At 36.7% G+C, this 22,991-nt stretch overlaps 1 protein-coding gene and 1 long non-coding RNA gene across 2 annotated transcripts; one reads left to right on the top strand and one right to left on the bottom strand.

Moving 5' to 3' along the window:
- Positions 1-1,384: 1,384 nt before the first annotated feature.
- Positions 1,385-2,975, bottom strand: LOC107038952. The gene is made up of 4 exons (XR_001460927.1): positions 2,913-2,975; positions 2,129-2,309; positions 1,862-2,042; positions 1,385-1,775 (listed from the first exon to the last, which is right to left on the bottom strand). It is a non-coding gene; the product is annotated as an uncharacterized LOC107038952 (long non-coding RNA).
- Positions 2,976-4,198: 1,223 nt separating this feature from the next.
- LOC107040296 (proline-rich protein 12) lies at positions 4,199-16,174 on the top strand. Its single transcript, XM_015260327.1, has 4 exons — positions 4,199-4,512; positions 4,597-5,579; positions 7,247-7,679; positions 15,569-16,174. The coding sequence occupies exons 1-4, from the start codon at positions 4,259-4,261 to the stop codon at positions 15,981-15,983; spliced, it is 2,085 nt and encodes a 694-aa protein (XP_015115813.1). The 5' UTR covers positions 4,199-4,258; the 3' UTR covers positions 15,984-16,174.
- Positions 16,175-22,991: the final 6,817 nt, after the last annotated feature.

Genomic DNA, 22,991 nt, shown 5'->3' with positions numbered 1-22,991 from the left:
GAGTTATTATTATTATCATTATTATTATTATTTATTAATGAAATGAATAAAAATTTAATTGAACATATTTTATCTCTGAGAATACACACGCACATCCGCGAGATCATGAATAATCCTAAATTCAATGAATACCCCGATACAAATCAAATAGGCAATGTGCAGTTTACTCAATAGTAACAGCACGGTAGCGTAGTGGTTAGGGCATACGATTAGCAATCATAGGGTCCCCGGTTCGATCCCCAGCATCGGAAAACAAATAATAAGCTTTTTCAGAGGTAATAACAGTAAAGAATCATTAAGCGAGGCGGCCTACGGTGAAAGAATTGAATTATTTTTTGTTTTGAATTAATTATGATTGATAATTGTTATTGATACTGACAGACAAGTCATCCAGTTTTTATACAGTTGATTTGATCAAGTTCGGATCCATTCGTCCTGATCAAATCCGGATTGGTCGGAGGCGTAACATGTCTGATCAGGACCGGATCCATCAATTTGATCAATATCTGATCAGTGGTCAGGTCTAACCTGATCCAAACTTGATCGAGATCTGACCGGAATTTCCACTCGGGCTGTTCTCGTATATTTTTATCGCGTGGTATAGCGAAGAATGACTTATTTGGTCGTTGGGGACAATTTGGAATCGAGCAGCGCCTCGGCATTATGAATGGAAATCCTCTATCACTTCCTTCTCACAAGTTTCAACCCTCCCTTATATAGGGGTATCCTATTTCCAGAAAGGTCTATTTTAGAACTCTCATGTTCAGATGTGTCTTCCCAGAATAAAAGAATGTTCTATATCTATAAACATGTAGAATTTAATGGATTAATTCATACTAAATGTTTTGTTTTGAGTAAATTGTATTATCAATTGCAATTATTCCTACCTCAATCAACTTCATTCCCATAAATTTCTGGAGATGTGAACTTATTGAGATTCAATCCTCAACTGATCTCCANCTATTTATTTATTAGAGTTATTATTATTATCATTATTATTATTATTTATTAATGAAATGAATAAAAATTTAATTGAACATATTTTATCTCTGAGAATACACACGCACATCCGCGAGATCATGAATAATCCTAAATTCAATGAATACCCCGATACAAATCAAATAGGCAATGTGCAGTTTACTCAATAGTAACAGCACGGTAGCGTAGTGGTTAGGGCATACGATTAGCAATCATAGGGTCCCCGGTTCGATCCCCAGCATCGGAAAACAAATAATAAGCTTTTTCAGAGGTAATAACAGTAAAGAATCATTAAGCGAGGCGGCCTACGGTGAAAGAATTGAATTATTTTTTGTTTTGAATTAATTATGATTGATAATTGTTATTGATACTGACAGACAAGTCATCCAGTTTTTATACAGTTGATTTGATCAAGTTCGGATCCATTCGTCCTGATCAAATCCGGATTGGTCGGAGGCGTAACATGTCTGATCAGGACCGGATCCATCAATTTGATCAATATCTGATCAGTGGTCAGGTCTAACCTGATCCAAACTTGATCGAGATCTGACCGGAATTTCCACTCGGGCTGTTCTCGTATATTTTTATCGCGTGGTATAGCGAAGAATGACTTATTTGGTCGTTGGGGACAATTTGGAATCGAGCAGCGCCTCGGCATTATGAATGGAAATCCTCTATCACTTCCTTCTCACAAGTTTCAACCCTCCCTTATATAGGGGTATCCTATTTCCAGAAAGGTCTATTTTAGAACTCTCATGTTCAGATGTGTCTTCCCAGAATAAAAGAATGTTCTATATCTATAAACATGTAGAATTTAATGGATTAATTCATACTAAATGTTTTGTTTTGAGTAAATTGTATTATCAATTGCAATTATTCCTACCTCAATCAACTTCATTCCCATCAATTTCTGGAGATGTGAACTTATTGAGATTCAATCCTCAACTGATCTCCAGTCGCTTCTGTCCACCCTTATATAGGGGTATTTCATTTCTAGAAAGTGCTATTCTAGAACTTTCGTATTCGGTTGTATCTTCCCAGGATGAAAGAATGTTCTAGAATATCTGTAAACATGTAGAAGTCAATGAATTAATTTACACTCGGTCATTTACAATAGATGAATTGTATTATTAATTGCAATTATTCTTACCTTAATCAACTCTGTTCCCCTCAACTTCTGGAGATGTGAACCCATTGAGATTCAATCCTCAACTGACCTCCCGTCACTCCAATCCTCCTTTATATAGGGGTATTTTATTTCCAGAAAGGCCTATTCTGGAACTTTCGTATTCCGATGTGTCTGAACAGGATGAAAGAATGTTCTAGAATATCTGTAAACATGTAAAAGTTAATGGATTAGTTCACACTCGACCATTTGCGTTAGGTGAATTGTATTATTAATTGCACTAGACCGAGCGCGCGCTTTCACGCGCGCTGATGTACATATTACCTCATTTACTTGTTAGAAGCTTCCTTTCTTTCATTAAAATTCCAAATCTATTAAATTTTATAAATAAAAAAAAACTCCTTGAACTTCCTCCAAATTTCTAGAAATTCCTTGAATTTCTTCGAAATTTTTAGAAAGTTTTTGAATTTACTTGAATTGTGTAGATACTACTTGAATTTCCTCGAAACTTCTAGAAATTCCTGGAATTTTCTTGAACTTTCTGGACATTTTAGAATCAGCTCGAAATTTCTAGAAAGTCACTGAATTCTCTCGAATTTCCTAGAAATTCCTTGAATTCCCTAGGAATTTTCAGAAACTTCCTGAATTCCACCAAGATTTGTAGAAAACCCTTGAATTCTCTCGAGTTTTCTAAAGTCTCTTTGAATTTTGTCGAATTTTCGAGAAATTCTTTGTATTTTTCCGTAATTGGCTGATACTAGATTAATTAGTAGTTAAATGAAATCATTGAAAACTACACATTACTTACCTGAAGAAGAAAATTCACTGAAATATTCCAACTATTCACTTCTTGCGGTATTCACGATTTCACTGCCGATTTAAGACTGCCGCTGAATCGCATCGGTCCCCTTTATATAGGGATTTTTGAATCTAGAAATTTCTACACTGGAAATTTCTAGAGGATTTAATCGATAACTTATCCTAATATTCAGTTGGTAAATTATTATCAATCGGATTTTAGTTCATAAGTTATCCAATAGATGACGTTGAACATAGTGTACTTTCTCCGAAATCCCCCCTCATATCGAGCCCATAGACGTGTACACGTCAAAATCTAAAAAAAATGAAAATTTACTTGTGGAGAAAGATTGATACAATAATTAAAAAATTGCAATTTTTGAAAATTTCGAGCACAAAAATCATTTGTTCGGAGTCGTAACAAATTTCTTTATGTTCAGAATTTTACCAGAAATCGATTTCATGCTTAAAAATGAGGTTTCGGAAAGTTAAAATAATTTCAATTATTTATTTATAAGCAACCAATGTTTAAAAAAAAAATTCTGTACAAAATGTAATTTTAATGATGTTGAATATTACTGATTTATTTCAAATTTTTCTCACGCAATTTCATTGACAAATTTGATCTTTGAAAATGATTGAATCTATACTGAGCTCTGTACTAAATTGTAAAAGATACTTGGATATCCTTAGACCGATTAACAGTGAAAATGCCATTGAACTCCCTGCAGTGGTTTTTCCATGAATTGCGAACATAAAAATAACAAAGGATTTATCTCACATGTAAGAAGCAGAAGAGTAGTAATGAAATGATGATCATTCGGCGTATTGATAAAATTAAAAATTCAATATAGTGGATCAGACCCAACGATTACTGATATAATGAAAAGGTGTATCGAGTTCAATGTATCTTACAGGTTGACAATGATTTTTTAATGGTAGTTCATATTTTACGTCACCCATTTCCGAATATCCCGAATGACATGCAAGTTTATCGATCTCATACACAGTACCAGACCCCATAAACATGATGAAAGATAATACAAACATACACAAAATCCTGTCATATAATAACCGAGTAATCCTCGAGTTCCGCAATATTACATTGCATTGACCCGGAACCACATTTAAAAACAAACTTTTTATGGGGAAGTCAAGAGGAAGTGGAACTTACCTTTCTTCCTGCATCAAGCTCAAAAGATCAAAACACAGGTTGTTTTTCAATGACCTGCAGAGAAATGATCGCAGTAGCATGTTCCTTATGTATAAAAACGGCCTACCACGCGTCATCGGAGATCAGTTAGTGTCGAGTTTTCAATTCGCTTGTATCCAAAGGGGAATACTAAAGCGGATACAATGAAGATTATTGAAGGAGGCATTTTGTTATTCGCTGTAATAACAGCAGCATCGGCAACATTCGGAACAATTAACGTTGAGTGTCCACCTGCGGTAGCTCGTGGAATCGGAGTCAAGGCGACGAGTATAGGGATAAAGCCTCAATACTTTGTATCAAGCTCAGTCATCAATGCAGAAAGCCAGAGATCCGGTTCAGTCGCTGGCACACGAAAGTCAGGGCTCGGTCTAGGCCCAGATGGTGTTATCGCACCAATGTAAAAATGATCTGTTCTTCTTTTCGTATATCTTGACTCAAAACTCGTAATGATAAATTGAATAAAACGTCTTTCTTCCTATAGATTCCCACCGATTGGCGATCTTTGTTTCCCCCTCGCTAATAGCCAGACGGACAATAAGCGGCCTGTTGTTTATCCCGCGAGGGCAGTTATTCCTATTCAACCGGGACAAGTACTTTCATTCGATGGTAATCCAAGTGATGTCAGCATTTGTCGCGCTAAAAACTACGGAGGCTACCCCATCTATCCAGCAGGTTACTCCCCACTACCAGGAGGCTACTCTCCCAACTACGCAGGAGGCTACCCTCCCAACTACGTAGGAGGCTACCCTCCCAAGTACGCAGGAGGCTACCTTCCCAACTACGCAGGAGGTTACCCTCCCAACTACGCAGGAGGCAGCAGTCCCGATAAATACGGAGAAGGCAGTGGTCCTAATAACTACTTGGGAGGCAGTGGTCTCGATAACCACGGAGTAGGCTACCCCTCCAGTAACTACGGAGGAGGCTACTGCCCCAACTGCAAGGGAGGCAGCGGGCCCAATAACTACGCAGGAGGCTACTGCCCCATCTGCAAAGGAGGCAACGGACCCAATAACTACGGAGGAGGCAAGTGCCCCATCTGCAAAGGAAGTGGCGGCCCCAATACCTCCGGAGGAGGCTACTGCCCCATCTGCAATGGAGGCAGCGGCCCCAATCCCTACGGAGGAGTCTACTACCCCAACTATGAAGGAGGCAGCGGTCCCAATAACTACCCAGACAATGGTGCAGATTCTGGCTGTCCAACATGTTCTGGCTCATCAAGCCCTGCGCACAGATACCCATCGTCGATTTATGGCTCCCCCCAAGACATACTAATCGGTTTCCAAAAACCAGGTGCCACTGGACAATCCCCTGCAGGACAATTCAGACCCGCCATTGGTTTCAACAGCGGGCCACGTGGTAAATTTATGGTGTTTTCACGGGCACTCAATCCTACCCAAGGTAGTGGTGATGCTAGAGGAACTGGCGGACAGGTTCCAATTAGTGAGCTGGACGCCGGAGCCGCTGGTGATTATTAATTCATATTACAGCTTTTGAGGATTTTATCGATCGTGATATATATGGACCATTCCGCCAACTATCGTACGAGACCTGCCTCAAAATTGTCAATAATTTTTTTTTGGTTCTTCTCAATAGTTATATATCGAAAAGTAGATTAATCGGCTAGGAGTGATCCCGCGGCTTAGTTAGAGGCGTTCCGCGTGATTGAACATTTTAGACGCGAAATTCTGTGCTCTTTAACGCCTTGAAAAATGTTTAGAAAAAAATTTAAAACATAGTTTTTGATAGGAAATTTTCTGATTTTTTCAAAGATGGTGGTCATTTTGTTCCACCACTTCAACTTCATGGTAAAAATCGAAAAATAAAACTTCAAACGTTAATTCCAGCCTGTTTCCCACTTTCTGATCTAATATTTTTCTAGATCTGATATTTTTTTCGGAAAATTCAGAAAATTTCCGATCGAAATCATCTTTGAAAAATGTGCCTTCATACGTTGCAGAGCCGAAAGAGAAATGAAAAACAAAAAATGAATATTTTGAAAATTGATTTCACGGTCTTTGCATATTATGATGTTAATAAGGAATAAGGAAGTACGTTTCGTTGATAAAAATAGCTATGTAATGAACATTGTAGTTACCAGATCAAACTATGTAAAATCGATTTTCATAGTATTAACTTTTCGTTTTTCATTTTCTTTTGGGCTGTACAGCAACGAGCGTATATTTTTCAACGATTTCGATCTGAAATTTTCGGAATTTTTCGAAAAAAATATCAGATGTAGGAGAAGTGGGGAACAGGGTAAAATCCACGTTTCAAGTTGTATTTTTCAATTTTCACCATGAGGTTGAAGTGAGGGAACGAAATAATCACTATTTCTGAAAAATTCAGAAAATTTCCGATGAAAACCTCTGTTTTGAATTTGTTAGCGCCTTTAATCAAGCCGCGCGATCTCTGCTAGCCGAGAAATCCTCTTTTCTATATATAAGTATTGAGAAGAACCAAAAAAAAAAATAATCGAAAATTTTGAGGCCAGATCTCGTACGATATTTGAAGGAATAGGCCACTTACATTAGATGAATTTTTATTCGGCTTTGCGGTCATTCGTAATTCCTCGGATGAATTTTTCTTCGGTGCAGTTATGTGAATCTCATCAAATTTTAACTTTAGCACTGAGAGAGGGACGCAATTCCCTATCCATTCACTCCCAGGGCTTCAGGAGATGAGATTCACAGGTCGACAATGTTTAGTTCCAATTTTAACTTACATATGACTACTCACAATGATGTGAACATAGCGATTTAACGCGAAGTGTAAACTTCGCGATTTCTCGCAAAGATCGCCAGCATTTGGAAATGCCCCATAGGATTATTGTTTCCACCATCCCCCTCCTTAAGACAAGTCTAAATTTCAATTTTAACTTATACACGACTACCCGCAATGATGTTAAAATCGCGATTTAACGCGCACTGTGAACTTCGCGATTTCTCGCAAAGATAACCGGCATTTGGTAAATTAAAAAAATGATGAGGTTCATCGGTTCATGTACCTCGCGAACATCTGAGGAATTACGAATGACCGCAAAACCAAATAAAAATACATCTAATGTATTAATTTAGATTATTACATCTATCAATTCTCCTCAAAATGTTGATAAACTTGTATTGTATTTCTAGCCCCTTATTTATCCTTCGATGATCAAGAGAAACTTTATAACGGTGTCGTAAAGACAACCCCAAACGCCCGAGCTGATCCAGTGTCCATTGCCCTTGCTTACAAAAACCTCCTTGGACCCCTCCAAAATCTGTACCACAGTGGAGGTAAAAAAAAGGGTGCAGCTGAATCATCGCTATATTTCGGACCCAAAACAATTCCCGCCGATGGACGCAAGGAAATTGTCGAAAAAGATTTTCCGGAGGAGAAACTGCATACCGTTGATAAAACCATTGTTCAACTGAGGCCCGAGGGCTCCACTTCTGCTCAACATGGTCCATGGTCTTCTGAGTGTGACGATGAAGATGTTGACCAAGGTGAACCCTTGTCGAAGGGGCGAGTCAGCACACTAACGTTGCCCGACCAGGGCAGCAGCGGAGCTAGTATCACTTATAGGTAAGCGATTCTATCAATTAACATTTCAGTGGGTGGACGTACGTCTGGTGTGTGAAAGGTTGTGGTTCGATCCCCAGTGGAACCGAATTTTTCAACAGAAGGCTCCGGCGAGCGCGAGGTTGCTAATAGAGTTACCACCTCTACCGACATGGGTTTCCTGTGGTTTCCTATACTACTCCTATGTTCTTTTTTCTCATTCCGGCCGTACGCGTCCGTGAATCACTGCTTACAGCCGTTATGACAGAATATACTAATAGGAGTGCGAATGCCGTACAGCGTAGAATCCACAGCCGTATGCATAGGGTTGGATAGAGTGCCGAATGGGACCCGAAAGGGGACTCAAAGACAGTACAAAAAATAGCATTTCACGTAGGAGAATGAATTCGTTAGAGGGAACTTGCACGGCTTTTTTTCAATTTTCTAATCTCAAGTTTGGGACCTGAATAATTCATTTTTCATTCATAAACATTCGAAATATTGGTCATTAATTAATAATTAATTGTTAAAAGTTGGGGGTTTCAAACGCTTTAAAATTGCTGATGATGTCACATAAACGGTCGAGTGCTGGACCAATCACAGAATGGCTCGGGCCGACCTAATCAAATCTTGAGGTGCGCCTCGACCAACGGAGGACGATAATTCCCCACTCTCTTCCTTTTCGACCAATGAAGTGTTACCTGACCGTCTTCGTGACGTCATGACCGAAAAATTGGCCTCGAAAACGACTGATTTTTAATTAATTATCATAAGACATCTAGGCAATATTTCTCTATAATTTTCGCCGTTTAGATATCCGTATGTTATGAGGAATGTGTAAATAGGGGAATGAGAAAGAATTGAGCTTCATGCAAGTTCCCTATTCGTTAATTTCAAGTCAGAGCATTTAAGTATTACGTCATTGAAGGAAGGGGCGAGGGGTCTGTAGTCCACGCGCTGACAGGAAAAATTATGAAATTTATGTAAACAGTTGAAACTTGCATATTTTATGTTTTTCGGTGTACTACAACGGAATTTGTTACTTAGCCCGCAATACAGTTATGCCGTCAATAGTTATTAACAATTTAATTACAAAAGTCGCGGGCTATTGGAATGAGAATTCTCGTACAATGAAGATCGATTATATATGTCTAAAAATGAATAATTAGTGCAAAAGAATTAATTGTTTATTGTTCGTTTACTCCGTAGACGCTTAAAATGTTACAAAGGTTTTTTATTTTTTTCAATTTTTTTGAAAAAATCTGCGCAATAACAATTACGAGTTAGTTTTTTGGAATTCGTTTACAACACAGCTAATTTCGTTTTTTTTAAATAAAAAATTGCACCATTCATGTAAAATACCCAGAAAAATGATCCTCGAAATATTTAAAATATATTCTCGATTCTTTTAGGAACTTTTTTCCGCAAAGCATGAGAAATCTCACTCCAGTCGCCAGCGACTTTTAGAACTCATAGTAGTCCACCTTTGAATGCGTTTTACGCCGCCATTTCGATAGATATCAAAAAATCTTCCAAGCAAACAATATACCTACAAATCTAACAAACAGAATGAATTTTGATTTTTGAAAATCGTTTGCAACAATTCGGCGAGTTTCCAACAATTCGGCGGTGAGGTCACCTCTGACGCGCGGAGTGGTGTATGCACCCATAGGGCCTTCTGAGCCCAATGAATGAATAGAATATTCTTGAAGAAGAAAAACCTTGAAACAAAAAAGTTGCGTCCGAGGGGCTGATCACTCCCTAAACAGGTGGTTCAATGATTTCCAGAATGGGATGATTCCCTGTGATTTCTTGAATGATTTCTGTGATTTCTCAATAAGAATTAGAAATCATGATTTCTATTGATTTTTCTTGATTTCCATAATTTCTAGCAGATTATGATTTCTTGATTTTAAGAAATTACTCGAAAAATCATGATTTCGGGATCAAAGTGGGGCATTTGTCGATAATCGCATATGTGTAAGATTCGAGGAACCAAAGAATTTAAAAGGGCCTTATGGATGGAATAGTAAGAACCAAATGACATGTCATAAGAATATGAGGGGCAGACGGGATCGTATGAGTGAACTCCAATAAAAAATTTGGGTTTCACTTTCATCGGTGATTTCTAATTATTTATGAAATCAACTGATTTCTTTATGATTTCTACTGATTTCCAGAATCATTAGAAATCACTACCGGAAATGGAAATCACTTGATTTCCAATGAATTCTGGTGATTTCTTCCTTGATTTCCAATCGAGTGGTCCAGTGATTTTCGAAGTACCCAGCCCCTCCATTGCGTCGAAAGATACTAAATATATTTATGTCATTAGGTCCGATAAACTGCGATTCTAACCTCGCTTTGCTGGTTAGATCGCGGAGTTCCGGCCCAACCACATAAAATATCATATGTCACACGGCGATAAAAGCATTATCTGGCAAATGTGATTATAATCACATTCCTCGCCTTCGGCTCGGATTATAAAGCCACATTCGCCAGATGGGGGAGGGTGTGCCTGTACCGCTCACCCGATTTTCTCCACAACCATCAACTTGAAAATTTCTTTCTGTTCCTGATCATGAAGAATTTGATAATAGGATGTGATTTTCGGAAAAATTTCAATTTATTTACCACTTTAAATATGAAAAAACACGTAACGAAGTTTTGAGTTCTTTACAGTGCAAAATTTGGGGACTTGTAATTAAGGTTTTTGATAGTTTCAAATGCTGAATTCTCATATTAAACTGTGGTTATTTGATTCGCGGTACTTTCACGCGTAATTTGAGACTAACTCGAACTCAAAACTCCAGTCATGTCAATAATGATCAACAATTTTGTTGGCGCCGAGCGGAGCCGGTAATACCGCTCATAGGATCGGCTACGTAGTTGCTCGACAACAGTCGAGTACAGGTTAGGTTGCGGCGTGAGCGATACACGCAAAACCCTATGAGCGGCATTGGAATCGTGCCGAGCGGTATTACCCGACGGCGGGTAGTACCGCTCAATAGGCTCTCTCTTTTATTTTCAATCAATTTTGTGGATTCTAAGGAGAATTAGGCGTCTACACTTCGAGAATAACGAGTTCAATGCTTAAAGAAGTCTCACAAATACGTTTTTTATACTCAAGTTGAAATATAAAATATAAAACTGGCATTTCCCCTTAGGTAGGCGGTACAGGCACACCCTCCCCTAATACTTTTATCGCCCGATGATATAATCTACTAATTCTTTATTCTTTTAAGACTCATAATCTTTCGTCAAGATTTGGCATTTTCAATATGCCCTATACTATGGTTGCATGCGCCACTCCACGCGTCAGAAGTGATATGACCGCTCCATCATTGCAAACTGCTATAACTTTCGCAAAAATTGACCAATTTCCAACAATCAAAATTCATTTTATTTGTTGATTTCCAAAAAATATCGTTTATTTGAAACATTTTTTTTATATCTATCAAAATGCCGGCGTAAAACGCACTTAATTAATTAAATTGTTAATAACTATTAAAAGCATAACTGTAGTACGAGCTAAGTTATAAATTCGGTTTCAACACATTAAAAAACATCAAATATGTAACTTTCAATTGTTTACATGAATTTCATATCTTTTGCTGTCCGGGTATCGACTACTGCAGTTTGTGAGGCTTTGCAACAAAGGGGTTTCCCTTAGATTGTTCTGCCCCACTATATTTTTTCCGTTTCCCAATCGAAGAAATCGCAACTGCAATTTGTTTCTCATTTCCTTTCTCCACGGAAAAAATATCTGCAGAGGCACGAAAAGAAAAGTTGGATCAAAATTACCTAGAAAATCGTGGTAAAGTTTACCGGACGAAAGGTAATTGTGGACTGAAATGTAATTCAATGAAAAAATACCTGTTTGTGGGGGATATTTTACGATTGGTTCGGTAAAAAAAATATCTATAAGTGACCGACGGCCGTGGCTGTGTGGTTAAAGTATGGGATTGGCACGTGAGCGACCCGGGTTCGATATCCGGCTGGGCTAATCTCACAGCTTCACTGTCGAGCGGGAGTCTCGTTAAAAAGACGACTGTACCTGGGCAGGTTTTTCCCTCAAGTGAGGTCCTGCGGCAAATGCGGTACAGGGGGTTGGGGAGTGGGAAGGGGGGAGCAAATCGTAAAAACCCGAAAGGGTCTACGAAAGAAAATAAATTTTTTATCTATAAGTGCAAAAATTAGCCTCCTGTATAGGAAAATTTCCCACACCGGTGGCGAACGAATGGAAGTGTAATTTTACCGAATGCGTTCGCTAAAAAATCATTCTCTGTTACAGAGAAATGATCATGCACGAAAAAATTTAATAGAATAAAATAGCGAATTCGTTAGATAATTTTATTAGATTTCTATTGAATTTCTATCGATTTTTGGCTGATTCTATTGAAGAACGCCACTGTTTTACTGCGCGATTTTTAATAGAAAAGGTTCAATAGAAGCACTTTAATAAAATCACTAGACTTCCGCTTTTCTATACAACTTTTTCTATTGAGACATTTCCTATGGGAATACCTCGATTTGAATTTTCTAATTTTTTTTCATTGCATTTTTCTTCATTTTAGATTGAAAAAAAAATCCAACAAAAAAACTTAAGTCGAGGATTTTTATAGACAATACCTCAATCGAATGAATTGTATGGAAAAATCGAATTCCATTGATTTTTATTCTATAGAATATTTTCTTCTGGACATTTCTATTGAAACCAACAAGCAGATGAGCTGCAGACTTTTTCAATAAAATCAGCCAAAAACTAATGGGAGCGAAGTCGTCAGGTTTTCTGACGAATCCCCCCCCCCCCGTTTTTTCTGTCGATGTTTTTTGTTTCTATAATACTAAATTAAAAAGATAAGAATACGAAGAAAAGAGAAATGATTAGGTAAACAATTGAATTTATGCGATGCGCTTTGAATATTTCGTAAGTCATCAATTTGTTGCCATTACAGCATTTTGAAATCCCTCTTTGTGACTCGTTGGAATAGTCTAAAAAACTGCTGAAACATCTGTTTTTTGACGTGAATGTGGTTATGGTATTATTATAGGCCGTCATTTTAGAAAAAGTCCCTCTTTTGCTAGCGCCATTTCGAGATTCTGGAGAATTATAGATTTTCCTATGAAATTCAAGAAAATTCTTGAGGCTTTAGCAAAATAAACTTGTATCCTCTTGAAAATTCGAGTAAAGAGCAGGGTCTTATATATTGCAATCATCAACGTACACAGTAAAAGATCCAGAGTGAATTTCCACCCTGAGTGCACACCAAACGGAGTGAAAGTAAGTCCATATAGAATATACGGAGTTAATTCATTTCGGAGTGAAATACAGCGAGTGGAGTGAAAATTGACACTGCCATGGTGTCAAAATGAACATATTGATCAACACAGTTCGGTGTGAAAAATAAAAATTGACTCCGTACCAAAAGTTGACTCCGGGCGAGAGAGTCAATTTCAACACGGAATATCCCTCACGGAATCCCTACACCAGAGACAGTAACAACGATTTTTTTTACTTCAACTTTGGAGCGAATTTTACAAATTTAGTAAGTTTTAAAAAGATACAAGGTTGAGTTTTCCATACAAGAAAAAATTCGGGGCTTCGCGAAAAAATTTGAGAGAATACGGTGATTTTCTAAGAAATAATGGTTATAGAAGGATCCACGTAAAATCACAGTTGTATCAAAGATACAGCCACATGGAGGAAAGGATTCAGAAAAATTATCGAACAAGTCCAGTAATCGTGGAGTGAAATCGATTTTCAGCACTTTTTCACTCTATATCGGGGAAAAATTGCCAGACGAATAGTGAATTTTTTTCCGTTGGCTCAGGAAAATTTACTGAACGTAAGGGTAATTTCTGCCAAAACTGTAAAATTTACCGCCCTGCAGTTGATGAAAGATGACCCCCACGAATGTGAGTGATTGCTCAATATTTCGTATCACGGATGAAAAAATTCAATAGACAAACCTCGCAAATTGGTTAGACAATTCTATTGGATTTCTATTGGCCTTTCTATTAGCTTTTGGCCGATTCTATTGAAACGATCAATAGAGAATATTCTATAGAAAAAGTCAAAAGAATTCTATTTTTCTATACAACTTATTGAAATATTTTCTACAGAATTTCCTCAACTGAAATTATTCAAGTTTGTTTGATTTTCTTGACAAGAAGAAAAGAAAAATGGAATGAAAAAAATTTGAGCTAAGGAAGTTGTGTAGAAAATATCTGAAGAGAATAATTCATATAGAAAAATCTAATTCTATAGACTTTTTCAATTGAATATTTTCTATTGAACATTTCAATAGAATCGGCCAAAACTAAAAGAAAGTTCAATAGAAATCCAATAGAATTTTCGTATTTAATACTACAAGAGCTTCACGGAAAGAATATAAAATCAAAAATTACAATGTGAACATAGCAATACAGGACCATACCGAAATAACTTTAAAATTTGATTTATCTTAACCGAATTTTTATTCCGGTCAAATTAAATTTTACTTTAATTCTTCCACTTTCTACTATACCAACTCGCAATTTTTACTATGTTCAACAGTAAATTTTGAGTGTGGCGAGTGGATATGGTCCACGATTACTATGCTCCCATAATAAAAAATAATTTTATATTTTTTCCGTGTTAAAAATTATTAATTATAACCCGATAGGTTCTTTGCAAACAAACGGAGTCAAGTTTTTCAGGTTAAAAAATGACGAGTGCGAGGATGAGAGATTTTTACTGAACAACTTGACAAGTTCGTTTGTATGCAGGGAACTTTGAGGGAAATATCTGATTAATTTTGAAGCTCGAGTGTTATTCGGAGGAGAATTTTTCCATCCACATTTCGGCCAAGAGAATTGCACTATGAGATAAAATCCATCTGACAATTCCAACGAGGGGCTCACTCGACCAGGAAATGTTTTGTTTTTCATATATACATGAACATAAATCTTAGCCCGGTGGCTTGGAGCATGGGTAAGTTCGTTGCTTCACATGCGAAAGGTTCCGAATTCAAATCCCGGCCGGGTAGAATGGGGCGATCTAATCATTTAAAGTCTTGATCATCATCGCAGTATACCCTAACCGGGTCGAAGCGATGTAAAATAACGATAAAAAAAAAACATAAATCTTACCAATGGGATTATCAAAAATTGTCAGTTGAATACCGTGTTGACTATAAAATAACAGTCGGATAGTGCAATTCTTTCGGCTGAAATTTGGGTGGAAAATAGTAGATTATCGCCGTGTGGCATACAATAGTTTTCATCACGCTGTGTGAAAAAGTAACTTTTTAGGCACGCTTTGCGTGTCTAAAACGTCCCTTTTCCACACATTGTGATGAAAAATATTGTTCGATACTCGTGGGAAAAGTGTTTTTATGTCACGCCGTGCTATAAGTCGAGTTTATCGCACGCTACTTTTCGCGCAGCCTGCTCAAAACTCGACTTCTGCACGACTTGACATAAAATATTATAGAGCACTCGGTAATAAAACCTCGCCTTCGGCTCGGCCTGTAAACTACACATTCATTGAAAACGAAATTTGTGCCCTTGTACTCTAATGTACTATTTGGCTCGTGGGAGGTTTATAGCACGAGCCGAAGGCGAGACACTTTTCCGCACTTGTAACGAAATATACTATTATGTCATTGGGCCTGAAAACCGCGATCTAATCGAGCGAAGCGAGGTTAGAATCGCGGTTTATCGGGCCTAATGACATAAAATTCTCTATCAAATTCGTCAAGTTTTTCTATGAAATTTTTTCTACACAGTACGCAAGGGGAGGGGCCCATTTTTGTGACGGAGGAGGGATCAGGTATCTAAGAAGTATAAAAAACGCGTGATATAATATATAATATTCAAATGACTCAGTTAAAATTCTGATTTTAATATCCCAACTTTCTTTGTTACAGTGACTTGGGATATGTACCAGTAGGCACTACAAGTGACAATGCTGAAAGTCAGCAACCTACGTTCAACGGACCTACGCTCGATGAGCGTGATATTAATTTGTGCCAAATCAGCGCCCCCCCTCACCCCCATTTCGTACATGGAGGTGTCACCTTCGAAACACCCAATAATTATAACGTTGTGCAAGGGGGTTGTTCTGAATGTCGAGGCTGTAGGGATCGGTACGATGATAATTCATCCGATGCCGGAGACGACGAAGGTGAAGAAGGTTCCGGTGAAGATGATGAAGGATTAGCTGATATTTGCCAAGATATTGATACTCTCAGCAAACACAGGGTCAAATTCGGAAAATTCACAGGTGGAAGATTGAGCCGATTGTGGCATTCAGCGCGTGATCCTTCGAGATTGATCGTGTAGAGAAAAAAACCGAAGAAAAATGAATAGCATTATTTTGAATCAGAAGGCTGATGGGGGGATTTTGAGGCGATTATGAATGTCGCTTGAACTAGTCGATTTCCTTCAAATTAATATAGAAATGTTGTCGATAGTTGTGAGAACATGAGCAATTGATGAATTGTTAGAGACCAATAAATAATTGTTTGAAATTATTCATCCGTATGTAGCAATCTCTCATTTCCCATTTATGATGAATAGGATAATTAAGGTGTATGGAGCATTCCACGCTATTTCAACGGAGGCAAAAAAAATTTTTTTTTAAATTTTATATATCACAAAAGGAGGACCCAAGATAGTATTAACAACCCAATTTTTTTTATTAAAGTTATAACAATTGTAAAATTCTAGTGAATAACGAATGGACATGCTTTTGAATATGTATATCTAAAAAATTATGCATTTAATCAAAAAAAACAGAAGGACTTTATTGTTGAGAAAGTATGGTTACTTATGTAAAAAAAAAATTGATTGAAAAAAGCAAATATTATTGGTATTTTTTAAATAAACATATAAAAAAAACGCTTGTAGTTTCGTGAGTTCCATTCTGAAAAATATGAAAAAAATGTATCTTGTGGGAAATATTATTAAGATGGCTGTATCAAATTTTTGTTTAATGATATCAACTGGCACGTAAAATATTAATTTTCTAATGAAGTCGTGTGGCGTCTCCACCGCTCAGTGCACCGCCCAATTTGAGCGCTCCATCCCGGCTGGGGTTTTGGGCGCATGTAACTCACTCAATACCTCTTACATGGAAAAGGATAAGTTTTATACTTCGTAGAAGAAAAGTCAAAAATTGTAATAAAATGGGTCTTTTTCCAAGACAGGCCTGGCGAACAATGTTTCAAAGGAATGAGTCGTAAATTACTGTCAAATGTAATATCTAAAAGTTTCCAAGGAAATGCCTACCACGATGATTCACATTATAAGTGGAAGGAGGAATTATCGGAGTTCAGTACAAGTAATTGTAATCAATTAAATCACTCTTCATTGATTTCTCGACGATGGTTATCATTTTTTCCTGATCATATTCCAAAACTGTTTACAATGTCCTCTTGCATGCATTATCCGATTTTTGAAATCATTTTTTTCCTTTTTTTAATAATAAAAATCCATTTTTTCCAAAAAACAAGAGTTGTCATGATTATTCATTTTTTATAACGACAAAAAAACATACTTTACCATGAATTCAGTATTGGGTGAGCTACGGTTGTTCAAAGTTTCAGCGGATTGAGAGCGCTTGAATTGGGTAGCCCACTGAACAGCGGGAACAGCGCGCAACTTCATAAAAAAATTAATATTTCAATCATCGTTGAAAGTCATTGAATAAAATTTTGACACAGTTTTCTCAGCAATATTTCCCATATTAGGGGGGGGGGGCAAAACGGACCAACGGGGCAAAACGAACCGGGGGGCAAAACGGACCCCTGGGGGCAAAATGGACCCCTAAAAAAAAGTTTTTTTTTTCTTTGATGCTTGGGAACAGTGGTGATACCACATTCATCAACGTTATAAATGTCCTTATTAGTTAAATTATCCTTAGCTATAATTGGTTCTATCAAACTCATAAATCTTGCCACAGCCTCTCTATTGAATCCTTTAGCTCTGGCTTGGGAAGTAGGTTGAGGCTTGCGTAGAGATAAGACAGAGTTTCGCTTCATAAACCCTCGACGCCAATCTGCGCCAGCTCTACCATGTGTGAATTGGTGGGGGATGTTATTCTTCTCTGCCAAATCATGTGCGAGTATGCATAAGTCTTTGGATGTTAATCCATGGAGTCTACTCTCCATCTCCAACACATAATGACAGATTTCAACTTCTTGTGTTTTTGAAAAAGTTGGCTTCAAACTTCCTAATCCTAGATATCAAACAAATTAAAAAATTGAAATCAATCCTGCTAGTTATGGAAAAAAAATATGAATGAAGCAGAGAAGTGGACAAGTTGATGTTGCCCATAACTCTTGATATTTGATCATGTTGATAATGAGAAATTTTAGGATAAAATGTCAAAAATTATTTTTTCTGAGTAATTCTCTCAGCTACGAAAACGGTCTTCTCACTTTTTCTCCTAAAATTACTCATTTCTGAGGGAAATGCAAAAACCTAACCCAACATCAGTTTGCTACTGAATCAAATAAATCATTTCTTATCTCAAAAAAATTGGAGAATGATTGTTGAGTGAAATATGGAAAAATGTTGAATGTTACCTTTCTCAACTGCCAATTGAAGATCAGGATTCTTTCTGTAACATTCAACTCGACGTTTGAAGGTTGTGGGGGGTAATCCATATCTTTCTGCAATTTGTTTATACCCTGGTGGGTTTAATGACTCTGATGAACCTTCCACATAATCAATTATGCCTTTGGCCATTGAAACTGCATCCCAGTCCTGTCTATCTGTCGTTCGTTTATAATTTCTGACCATTTTTATTCAATTGAATTAGTCATAGTGCACGTATTCTTTGTTAGTTCTCTGTTGATTATTAATAATGGCTAATGGAGATGAATATGAAGATGAATATGGAGATGAATATTCGAATTCGAAAAATCAGGAGTGCTGCCACCTAGCTGTTCTGAAAGAAATTACCACCCAGGCACATGTACTTTTTTTGTGAGGAGTGCAAAGAATCAGACTAAAACTTTGTTATTTATTACTAACCTCATATTTTATATTTGTTATTATTCATTATTGTTATTAATCATCACTGTTATTATTTATTATTTTTATTAATCATCACTGTTATTATTTATTATTGTTATTCATCATCATTGTTCTTATTCATCATCATTCCATCCAATTTCACCAAGACTTTTGATTAGAACGTGGACATTTTTGACACTGCTGCTACGTTCACCTCGTGTCGAAAAGTGCATTTTCGTTTACTCGTAAACGAAAAGTCTTTTCGTTTACTAGTAAACGAAAAAAGGCACAGTTCGCCACTCGCTGAACGTAACATCACTGTCAAAAACTATTGTTCGACACATGTGAGACAGGAATTTTCAGCTCGTGTGATTGGCAGCCCTCGGCTTCGCCTCGGGCCGCCAACTTCACACTCGTGAAAATTCTGTCTCACTCGTATCGAAATATACTATTTCGTATTCATTGGAATGAAGTTATCTTACCATGATGTTGTTCTCAATTTTCACCACCACCTCCTCCTCCATCACTCTCACCCCTCCTATTCAGTGATGAATTTTGGAAAATTTTATTCATGAGAAAAAAAAACTTTTTTTTAGGGGTCCATTTTGCCCCCCGGTCCGTTTTGCCCCCTTGGTCCGTTTTGCCCCCCTACCCCCTATATACTTTTTTCAAATTTTTCAGAGTGGAACTCACATAATTACAACGGTTTGTCTAATTGTTTATGTAAAAAGTTGCTAGGGATATACCCTAAAAATGAAATTTTCAATTCCAACACTTTTTTTGTTGTGATTATACCACCTTTGTTCATTTTAGCTTTCATTGAATAAATTAAGACATAACGCAGCTTCCCAGTATTTTGTTTGCTTACAAAAATATCTCTTGAGAAGAATGTAGTACTGTAGTCGTGTAAATCAGAGAAGGAGAAGAATAAATGAGAAGTGAGAAATCATGAGAGGCATCGCTTGTAAACCTCAGGAGACAGTATGGTGCTATCCCAAGGTTTGTGTGGGACACAAACTGCCTCAATAAAATTTATTACTCACCCTCTGCTTCCGACTCTAAAGCGCGCTTGTCATCGGTTCGTAAATTTCCAGCGCGGAGGGAGGAACGCAGAACGATATGTATATGTGTCCGAATGGTCGGAAGGGGAGGACAAGAAGAGAAAGATCCGGCCATATGGTGTTACTCGATGATTGCTTCAACTGCCGAACTACCTATCAATGATGTTTTTTCTTGAGAAAATAATGACTCCGTCGGTTGCCACTTTGAGAGTACTCAAAAAAAAATGATACATCAATATAAAGTCTTATGGAGGAGCTTTGGAAGGCATTCAAATGGGCAGACATAAGAGGTCAATTTTCCAAAAATTTCCTTCCATTTTTTTACATTTTAATTCAAAATTTGAAAAAAGTTGCAGGCATATTTTAACGCATTTGCTTCCACATAAAAACACTGTGATGTTTAGAATGCAAGTCCCCAGTTTTTTATGTCAGGATAAGTAATTTTGGGCTCAGGAATCAGAATATAATGGTTTTAGACTATGTCTGTATTATATATGTGAACGATATTTTTTCACGTTTTTCTCTATGACCAATTGATCACGTTTTATACTTTTCCTTCACGGAATGTAGAACTCAATGAGCCTTTCTATTGTATATCAATTTAATTTCAGTTAGTGGCCTACTTTTCAAAACTTCGAGATTTTTCGAAAGTTAGTTTTGCCACTATTACTCAAAAAAATAATTGTCCAAATCGATTCAATTGAGGCCTCAAATATTTACTCAGAAATGAGGACCACAAAGAATGGTCACAATTAAGAGCCGTAAATCTTTGGTCATCCCGATCTATTTAGGAATATCCATTCGGAAGCAAATTGCTTGTCATTATCCACGGAATTATAAAAAAAGAACAATTGTCCATGCGCTTGTTTACAGATGAGAATTTATTAATTTCACTGGCTTTTTACTATAAGAATTGACTTGAAAACGCCTCCGTTACCCGTTACACGTAAGAAAAATGTGGACAATTGTTTTTTTTAATAACTCCGTGGGTCATATAAATATTTGTGAATAAATTGGCAATTTGTTTCCGAATGGATATTCCTAGGTAGATCAGCATCCTCTCGGACTTATGACAACCCTGGCGGATCGATAGGAGGTCGACTTGTTCACTCTGTTGATGGTCGGTCGATCGACGGTCGATGGTACATTGTTGGTCGATTGTTAGTCGATCGTTGATCGATCGATGGTCAATAGTTGGTTTATCGGTGGTCAATCAATTGAACGGTAATCGACTAGCACTCAACCGAGTGCACAACTCGACCTCCCTATTTATTTTTTGGCAACAATGTTTTTATTTGGTCAACAAAACTATATAGGGGTGGGGAGGGCAAAATGGGGCATGAAAACGTAGAGGCTAATTATGAGTGTTTTTTGGTAAAAATGACTTATATCTGAGGTAAAATATGGCTCCAGCATGAGTTGAAATCACATCAATTCAAAAAAAATAATTGAAGGACAAAATGGGAATGCCCCAATTGAAATACCTCAAAATTACGTTGATTGACTTTGATTATAAATATTATGAAATTAATTAAAAGGTATACTTATATGTTACATATTTTTTCGATACATACTCGAAGTCGTCTCAGGGTGTTTTGACCAAATTCGTGGAATTTCGACAAAAAATTGAAAATAAAATGGGTCCAAACAAGTCAACAAAACCTAACTTGTTTGACAGCTCAAAATACTTGTTTTGATGACAAGAATTAATGAAAAAAATACGAGAAAAATAAAACGTAACATAATTTTGAAAATTCAAATTTTTCACCTTTTTTTTTAATTCGTTATTATGAGCACCTAGGGATTGCAAAAGAAAAATACTCAAAATATTCTTATAGATAGTAGAAAATGGAAAATTTTGATGGGTTATAAATGAAAATCCAATGAATAGAACTGAACTTACTGAAAAATGAAGAAAAAATGATATCTCTGAAATGGATTGTCGAAAAAATCTGAAAAAAATTGAGAGATAGTTTTTAATTAACTCATCTGGTAGTTATTTCATATTTTTCTCGCAAATTCATCATTTCAATTTTTGCGAAAATTTTGAGACGCCCCATTTTGCCCACCCTGCCTCGTTTTGCCCTACCCTCCCCTGCATATATAAATTTATAAAAACTAGTCTAAAAAATGTCGTGTATAATAATGAATTTTGTACCGGAGTGTGGGATTGGCATGCGGGAGATCCGGGTTCGATTCCCGGCTGAAGGGGCCAAAATTGGTGACACTCTAAATCTCACGGTTTCATTGTCTCGCAAGAGACGACTGTGCCTGGGCAGGTTTTTCCCTCAAATGAGGCTTTCCCTTGTCCTTCGGCGAATGCGGCAGAGGGGGTTCGGAAGGGAACAAATCGTAATAATCCGAAAGGGTATACGAAAAAAAAAGTTTTAATAATGAATTTTGTATATAAACTAATGGCCAATTAGCGGCTCTCAAGTTTAGGCAGTACTGTAATAGTTAATTCTATATTTGTGTTACCAAACAATATGTATTAATATTTATTAATTGAACGTATTGTTAGATACGGACATTGTATATTTTTTATTCTTATTAATTGTGCCTAAAAAAATATTGAAATAAGTTGCTATATCTGATTTTAAAAAATGGCAGCATAATATATGCAGAGTGTAGGAGGTAAAGGATGTAAATTTTTCAATTACATGAAGATGATTTTAGTAATCATAACAGGGTGTCGTATTTTTGATTCTTTTGGTATTTTCTAAAAAGAGAAAAAACCATAAGTAGTTTATTTTGGCATAACGTTAGTTATGTATGTATATATAAAAAGAAGTATATTTTAATTCGTTATTGAATTAATAGAGACTATGGTAAGTTAAAGACGTTTGAAATTATGTCCGTTTCGGATATTTCTGGCTCCGTTTCTATTGTTATTATTGTTGTTGTTATTGTTCTTACAGAGTTGTTTTCGAACTTTAAGTTACCTCATGTATTTGTCATCAGCGGTCAGCCACCAAAATTCTTTGTTAATTTTAGAGAAATCATTTTTGTCGATTTCCGAAATTTCTCTAGAATATTTAAATGTTGAATTCTCAAAATTATCAATGGAGATAATTTTGTTATTTTTATGTCTTTTGACATGGAAGAATATTGGTCTATTCCATTCATCTGGGAAGAGCCCAATTTTATCGTATTGAACAAAGAATTGCGGTTTAATATCTCCGCATTTGGTCCTACCAATGACCTCATTTTCGGGAATTCAGCCAGAGAGTTAATTGCGTCGTTCTTTATTAGTTTAAGTTTATTATAA

Source organism: Diachasma alloeum, unplaced genomic scaffold (genome assembly GCF_001412515.2).
Source record: "Diachasma alloeum isolate Michigan unplaced genomic scaffold, Dall2.0 Dall_scaffold_00178, whole genome shotgun sequence".
Taxonomy (NCBI): Eukaryota; Metazoa; Arthropoda; class Insecta; order Hymenoptera; family Braconidae; genus Diachasma; species Diachasma alloeum.
This window is presented reverse-complemented; position numbering and strand designations above follow the sequence as displayed.

Coding starts and splice junctions, on each gene's coding strand:
- LOC107040296 (XM_015260327.1), top strand. CDS start 4,259: ATGAAGATTATTGAAGGAGGCATTTTGTTATTCGCTGTAATAACAGCA. Junction 4,513..4,596: donor GATGGTGTTATCGCACCAAT/GTAAAAATGATC, acceptor TTCTTCCTATAG/ATTCCCACCGATTGGCGATC. Junction 5,580..7,246: donor GCTGGACGCCGGAGCCGCTG/GTGATTATTAAT, acceptor TTGTATTTCTAG/CCCCTTATTTATCCTTCGAT.